The sequence below is a fragment of the Bombina bombina genome, chromosome 1 (genome assembly GCF_027579735.1).
Source record: "Bombina bombina isolate aBomBom1 chromosome 1, aBomBom1.pri, whole genome shotgun sequence".
NCBI classification, from domain to species: Eukaryota; Metazoa; Chordata; class Amphibia; order Anura; family Bombinatoridae; genus Bombina; species Bombina bombina.
In genome coordinates, this window is record NC_069499.1 from 1,359,283,141 (window position 1) to 1,359,291,725 (window position 8,585).

The following is an 8,585-nucleotide window of genomic DNA, read 5'->3' on the forward strand; positions in this document are numbered from 1 at the left end:
TCGTTTGTTATTTTTTGTAATGATATTTTTTGTATTTAATATTTTTTGTAATTGTAGTTTTAATTTTTTAGTAATCATAGGTTTTTTAATTTTTTAGTAATGTTAGGTTTTTTATTTTTAGTAATGTTAGGTTTTATTAGTGTAAGCTTAGGTTTTATTTTTATTTCACAGGTAAGTTTGTATTTAATTTAACTAGGTAGTTAGTAAATAGTTATATTGTAGCTAGCTTAGGTTTTATTTTTATATCACAGATAAGTTTGTATTTATTTTTAAATAGATAGTTAGTTAATAAGTGTAACTTTAATTTAGGTCTATTTTAATTAGACATGTGCACGGCTAAAAAATTTGGTTCGTTTTCGGTTCGGATTGATTCGGACTTTTCGAATTTCGTTTCGGATCGAATCGGATTCGGCAAAATTTGAATAAATTCGTTTCGGATTTATTCGGATCCGAATAAATTTGTTTCGGATTTATTCGGATTCGGCTGAATTCGGTTCTATTCGGTTCCGAAATTCGGTATGTTTTAGTACACTAAGTCACTAACACCCATAAACTACCTATGAACCACTAAACCGAGGCCCCCCCCACATCGCAAACCCTATAATAACATTATTTAACCCCTAATCTGCCGATCGGATATCGCCGCAACCTACATTATAGCTATTAACCCCTAATCTGCTGTCCCTAACACCGCCGACCCCTACATTATAGTTATTAACCCCTAATCTGCCCCCCCCCACGTCGCCGCAATCTAACTACAAGTATTAACCCCTAATCTGCCGACCCGATATCGCCGCCGCCTACATTATAGCTATTAACCCCTAATCTGCTGTCCCTAACACCGCCGACCCCTACATTATAGTTATTAACCCCTAATCTGCCCCCCCCAACGTCGCCGCAATCTAACTACAAGTATTAACCCCTAATCTGCCGACCCGATATCGCCGCCGCCTACATTATAGCTATTAACCCCTAATCTGGTGTCCCTAACACCGCCGACCCCTACATTATAGTTATTAACCCCTAATCTGCCCCCCCCAACGTCGCCACAATCTAACTACAAGTATTAACCCCTAATCTGCCGACCGCAAATCGCCGCCACTATAATAAATGTATTAACCCCTAAACCGCCGCACTCCCGCCTCGCAAACACTATAATACATTTTATTAACCCCTAATCTGCCCTCCCTAACATCGCCGCCACCTACCTACAATTATTAACCCCTAATCTCCCGCCCCCAACGTCGCCGCTACTATAATAAGGTTATTAACCCCTAAACCTAAGTCTAACCCTAACACTAACACCCCCTAACTTAAATATAATTTAAATAAAACGAAATAAATTTACTATAGTTAAATAAATGAATCCTATTTAAAACTAAAGACTTACCTGTAAAATAAACCCTAATATAGCTACAATATAACTAATAGTTACATTGTAGCTATTTTAGGATTTATTTTTATTTTACAGGCAAGTTTGTGTATTTATTTTAACTAGGTACAATAGTTATTAAATAGTTAATAACTATTTAATAACTACCTAGCTAAAATAAATACAAATTTACCTGTAAAATAAATCCTAACCTAAGTTACAATTACACCTAACACTACACTATCATTAAATTAACTAAATAAATGAATCATATTTAAAACAAAATACTTACCTGTAAAATAAACCCTAATATAGCTGCAATATAACTAATAGTTACATTGTAGCTATTTTAGCATTTATATTTATTTTACAGGCAACTTTGTATTTATTTTAACTAGGTACAAAAGCTATTAAATAGTTATTGACTAATTAATAGCTACCTAGTTAAAATAATTACAAAATTACCTGTAAAATAAATCCTAACCTAAGTTACAATTAAACCTAACACTACACTGTCATTAAATAAATTAACTACAAGTACCTACAATTATCTACAATTAAATAAACTAAAGTACAAAAACCCCCCACTAAATTACAAAAAAAAACAAACACTAAATTACAAAAAATAAAAAAATATTACAAGAATTTTAAACTAATTACACCTAATCTAAGCCCCCTAATAAAATAACAAAGCCCCCCAAAATAAAAAAATGCCCTAACCTATACTAAATTACAAAAGTTAACAGCTCTATTACCTTACCAGCCCTGAACAGGGCCCTTTGCGGGGCATGCCCCAAAGAAAACAGCTCTTTTGCCTGTAAAAAAAAAACACAATCCCCCCCCCCACATTACAACCCACCACCCACATACCCCTACTCTAACCCAAACCCCCCTTAAATAAACCTAACACTACCCCCCTGAAGATCTCCCTACCTTGAGTCGTGTTCACCCAGCCGGGCCGAAGTCTTCATCCGATGGGGCAGAAGAGGACATCCAGACCGGCAGAAGTCTTCATCCAAGCGGGGCAAGAAGAGGTCTTCCATCCATCATACAAGTACCAAAATACAAACAAACACTAAATTATCAAAAATAATAAAATATTACAATAATTTTAAACTAATTACACCTAATCTAAGCCCCCGACTAGCTATTAATATAGCTTCAATATAACTAATAGTTACATTGTAGCTATTTTAGGATTTATATTTATTTTACAGGCAACTTTGTATTTATTTTAACTAGGTACAATAGCTATTAAATAGTTAATAACTATTTAATAACTACCTAGCTAAAATAAATACAAATTTACCTGTAAAATAAATCCTAACCTAAGTTACAATTACACCTAACACTACACTATCATTAAATTAACTAAATAAATGAATCCTATATAAAACTAAAGACTTACCTGTAAAATAAACCCTAATATAGCTGCAATATAACTAATAGTTACATTGTAGCTATTTTAGCATTTATATTTATTGTACAGGCAACTTTGTATTTATTTTAACTAGGTTCAATAGCTATTAAATAGATATTGACTATTTAATAGCTACCTAGTTAAAATAATTACAAAATTACCTGTAAAATAAATCCTAACCTAAGTTACAATTAAACCTAACACTACACTATCATTAAATAAATTAACTACAAGTACCTACAATTAAATACAATTAAAAAAACTAAACTAAAGTACAAAACCCCCCCCACTAAATTACAAAAAATAAAAAAATATTACAAGAATTTTAAACTAATTACACCTAATCTAAGCCCCCTAATAAAATAACAAAGCCCCCCAAAATAAAAAAAAATGCCCTACCCTATACTAAATTACAAAAGTTAACAGCTCTATTACCTTACCAGCCCTGAACAGGGCCCTTTGCGGGGCATGCCCCAAAGAAAACAGCTCTTTTGCCTGTAAAAAAAAAACACAATCCCCCCCCCCACATTACAACCCACCACCCACATACCCCTACTCTAACCCAAACCCCCCTTAAATAAACCTAACACTACCCCCCTGAAGATCTCCCTACCTTGGGTCGTGTTCACCCAGCCGGGCCGAAGTCTTCATCCGATGGGGCAGAAGAGGACATCCAGACCGGCAGAAGTCTTCATCCAAGCGGGGCAAGAAGAGGTCTTCCATCCATCAGAAAAGTACAAAAAAACAAACAAACACTAAATTAGCAAGAATAATAAAATATTACAATAATTTTAAACTAATTACACCTAATCTAAGCCCCCTACTAGCTATTAATATAGCTACAATATAACTAATAGTTACATTGTAGCTATTTTAGGATTTATATTTATTTTACAGGCAACTTTGTATGTATTTTAACTAGGTACAATAGCTATTAAATAGTTAATAACTATTTAATAACTACCTAGCTAAAATAAATACAAATTTACCTGTAAAATAAACCCTAACCTAAGTTACAATTACACCTAACACTACACTGTCATTAAATTAACTAAATAAATTAATCCTATATAAAACTAAATACTTACCTGTAAAATAAACCCTAATATAGCTACAATATAACTAATAGTTACATTGTAGCTATTTTAGCATTTATATTTATTTTACAGGCAACTTTGTATTTATTTTAACTAGGTACAATAGCTATTAAATAGATATTTACTGTTTAATAGCTACCTAGTTAAAATAATTACAAAATTACATGTAAAATAAATCCTAACCTAAGTTACTATTAAACCTAACACTACACTATCATTAAATAAATTAACTACAAGTACCTACAATTAAATACAATGAAATAAACTAAACTAAAGTACAAAAAAAACAAACACTAAATTACAAAAAATAAAAAAAATTACAAGAATTTTAAACTAATTACACCTAATCTAAGCCCCCTAATAAAATAACAAAGCCCCCCAAAATAAAAAAATGCCCTACCCTATACTAAATTACAAAAGTAATCAGCTCTATTACCTTACCAGCCCTTAAAAGGGCCTTTTGCGGGGCATGCCCCAAAGAAAACAGCTCTTTTGCCTGTAAAAAAAAACACAATACCCCCCCACATTACAACCCACCACCCACATACCCCTACTCTAACCCAAACCCCCCTTAAATAAACCTAACACTACCCCCCTGAAGATCTCTCTACCGTGTCTTCACCCAGCGGGCCGAAGTCTTCATCCGATCGGGCAGAAGAGGACATCCAGACCGGCAGAAGTCTTCATCCAAGCGGGGCAAGAAGAGGTCTTCCATCCATCAGAAGTCTTGATCCAGGAGGCATCTTCTCTGTTCATCCATCCGGAGCGGAGCGGCAGCATCCTGAAGACATCCCACGCAGAGCATCCTCTTCTTTCTTGATCCGACGACTAGGTGACTGTACCTTTAAGTGATGTCATCCAAGATGGCGTCCCTTGAATTCCGATTGGCTGATAGGATTCTATCAGCCAATCGGAATTAAGGTAGGAAAAATCTGATTGGCTGATTCAATCAGCCAATCAGATTCAAGTTCAATCCGATTGGCTGATGGAATCAGCCAATCAGATTGACCTCGCATTCTATTGGCTGTTCCGATCAGCCAATAGAATGCGAGCTCAATCTGATTGGCTGATTGGATCAGCCAATCGGATTGAACTTGAATCTGATTGGCTGATTGAATCAGCCAATCAGATTTTTCCTACCTTAATTCCGATTGGCTGATAGAATCCTATCAGCCAATCGGAATTCAAGGGACGCCATCTTGGATGACGTCACTTAAAGGTACAGTCACCTAGTCGTCGGATCAAGAAAGAAGAGGATGCTCTGCGTGGGATGTCTTCAGGATGCTGCCGCTCCGCTCCGGATGGATGAACAGAGAAGATGCCGCCTGGATCAAGACTTCTGATGGATGGAAGACCTCTTCTTGCCCCGCTTGGATGAAGACTTCTGCCGGTCTGGATGTCCTCTTCTGCCCGATCGGATGAAGACTTCGGCCCGCTGGGTGAAGACACGGTAGGGAGATCTTCAGGGGGGTAGTGTTAGGTTTATTTAAGGGGGGTTTGGGTTAGAGTAGGGGTATGTGGGTGGTGGGTTGTAATGTGGGGGGGGGTATTGTGTTTTTTTTTACAGGCAAAAGAGCTGTTTTCTTTGGGGCATGCCCCCGCAAAAGGCCCTTTTAAGGGCTGGTAAGGTAATAGAGCTGATTACTTTTGTAATTTAGTATAGGGTAGGGCATTTTTTTATTTTGGGGGGCTTTGTTATTTTATTAGGGGGCTTAGATTAGGTGTAATTAGTTTAAAATTCTTGTAATTTTTTTTATTTTTTGTAATTTAGTGTTTGTTTTTTTGTACTTTAGTTTAGTTTATTTCATTGTATTTAATTGTAGGTACTTGTAGTTAATTTATTTAATGATAGTGTAGTGTTAGGTTTAATAGTAACTTAGGTTAGGATTTATTTTACAGGTAATTTTGTAATTATTTTAACTAGGTAGCTATTAAACAGTAAATATCTATTTAATAGCTATTGTACCTAGTTAAAATAAATACAAAGTTGCCTGTAAAATAAATATAAATGCTAAAATAGCTACAATGTAACTATTAGTTATATTGTAGCTATATTAGGGTTTATTTTACAGGTAAGTATTTAGTTTTATATAGGATTAATTTATTTAGTTAATTTAATGACAGTGTAGTGTTAGGTGTAATTGTAACTTAGGTTAGGGTTTATTTTACAGGTAAATTTGTATTTATTTTAGCTAGGTAGTTATTAAATAGTTATTAACTATTTAATAGCTATTGTACCTAGTTAAAATAAATACAAAGTTGCCTGTAAAATAAATATAAATCCTAAAATAGCTACAATGTAACTATTAGTTATATTGTAGCTATATTAATAGCTAGTAGGGGGCTTAGATTAGGTGTAATTAGTTTAAAATTATTGTAATATTTTATTATTTTTGCTAATTTAGTGTTTGTTTGTTTTTTTTGTACTTTTCTGATGGATGGAAGACCTCTTCTTGCCCCGCTTGGATGAAGACTTCTGCCGGTCTGGATGTCCTCTTCTGCCCCATCGGATGAAGACTTCGGCCCGGCTGGGTGAACACGACTCAAGGTAGGGAGATCTTCAGGGGGATAGTGTTAGGTTTATTTAAGGGGGGTTTGGGTTAGAGTAGGGGTATGTGGGTGGTGGGTTGTAATGTGGGGGGGGATTGTGGGTTTTTTTTACAGGCAAAAGAGCTGTTTTCTTTGGGGCATGCCCCGCAAAGGGCCCTGTTCAGGGCTGGTAAGGTAATAGAGCTGTTAACTTTTGTAATTTAGTATAGGGTAGGGCATTTTTTTTATTTTGGGGGGCTTTGTTATTTTATTAGGGGGCTTAGATTAGGTGTAATTAGTTTAAAATTCTTGTAATATTTTTTTTTTTTTTGTAATTTAGTGGGGGGGGGGGGTTTGTACTTTAGTTTAGTTTTTTTAATTGTATTTAATTGTAGGTACTTGTAGTTAATTTATTTAATGATAGTGTAGTGTTAGGTTTAATTGTAACTTAGGTTAGGATTTATTTTACAGGTAATTTTGTAATTATTTTAACTAGGTAGCTATTAAATAGTCGGTGCATAGGGGATGACGTAGCTACAGCTTAGGAGGTGTGTAGGTAGCTAGCCAATTGCAGTCCTCAAAAAGCCGGTCTGAAGGAATGTACTTGTGGCGGGGTGCCAGCTGAAGGAAGCCGAGCAGGCTTCATAGAATACAGGTTCAAGGATTAGCAGCACTCCAAAAAGTAGAGTTAAAACACAGTCTTTATTCTTAAAGTTAAAAATGCAAAAAATACACACAAGAAATAGTGCAATGCAGCACAGCACAGCACATCAGCAAAAAAGGTTACATGGAAGGGGAGCGAGGTCCTGACATGTTTCGTGCTATTCAGCACTTAATCATAGGATGATTCCCCACCTGTGTAATGCTCCATTTAACTGGTTTTTAACCAATCAGAATTTTTCAAAAATATACACACCCTCAAAAGAAAAGAGAGCTAGTATAAATGGTGCATTATAGAGGAAGACAAGAACAATGAAACAAAAAATAACATAACAATGATAAAAAAACACAACACTATAGTTATAAAAGAAATGATAAATAATATGAAAAAACATTGTTGTTAATTCCTATTATTACAACTTAAATATAATTTCAAATTTAATAGGTTTATGAACTCTTCATAGATAAATATTTAATATTTAATTTTTTTAAATTTCTTAAATATTAATTTTCACATACTTTGATGTATAGTGAGTGTCAATAATAGGAACTTTGTTTACTTAATTCTACAACTCGCCTCAATATTAGACTTAAAATATCTATAAATACCATTCTTATAACAGTTGATGGTATGATGCGCATCGCAACTATCTGTCTGTATGTCACAACGACAGATGTCTTAAATCACAGATGTTACAAAAGACATAACCATTAATCATAAAATATGAAAGCAGATGATAATATTATTATGAGACCTCTGATCATGGGATAAGAACAAACAAAAGGGTGATAGGATATCACTAATACCTTAATAACCTGTTAATGTGAAAACATATACAATAAATGCAGGTATTAGATGTACACTTGCACTGGCTACTATACCAAAGGGGATTACAGAACAATAGCACCAGAAGATCAATAGTCTTAAAGGAAATCAGTTTAGATAAATATATATTTTCTTGGACTAGCTTAGGAATCAACAAAGAAACTAATATCCCATTCCTTATTGAGGCCATGTGGTGTCCTAGTATTAAGCTTCCATATCTAATAAAGCTCTTTTTTGGAAAGGATAGAATTGATATTACCTCCTCGAATGGGTCTTTTGGCTACATCAATTACTTTAACTGTGAACTTGGATTGATCTGTAAAATGTATGCCATTAAAGTGTCTTGCTACACTGGAATCTTTATTATAGTTTTTTATGTCTCTTTTATGTTCCCCTATTCTAGACCTGAGGGCACGTGAAGTTTGACCAACGTACTGTTCTGAGCATAAAGAGCATTCTATGAGATAAACTACAAATGTAGTGCCACAGTTGGCATAATGATCAATCTTAAAATTGCCTTTATTTGAATAACTATTGAAGTTTATTCCCATAGAAATATGCTGGCAGGTGTGACAGTTCCTTGACAAGCATTTAAAAGTCCCTTTCTTATTAAGCCATTGTACACTTTTCTCTCTGACATTATCATTAACCATACTAGGGGAAAGCTTTTTGCCCAATGTA

General features: G+C 34.5%; 1 protein-coding gene across 1 annotated transcript in view; it reads left to right on the top strand.

Moving 5' to 3' along the window:
• The window catches only part of LOC128664876 (uncharacterized), a 48,805-nt gene extending 40,475 nt beyond the window's left edge, over window positions 1-8,330 (top strand). Inside the window, 1 exon segment of the mRNA XM_053719676.1 lies at window positions 8,308-8,330. Within this exon segment, the coding sequence (XP_053575651.1) occupies window positions 8,308-8,330 (23 nt within the window).
• The last annotated feature ends 255 nt before the right edge of the window (window positions 8,331-8,585 follow it).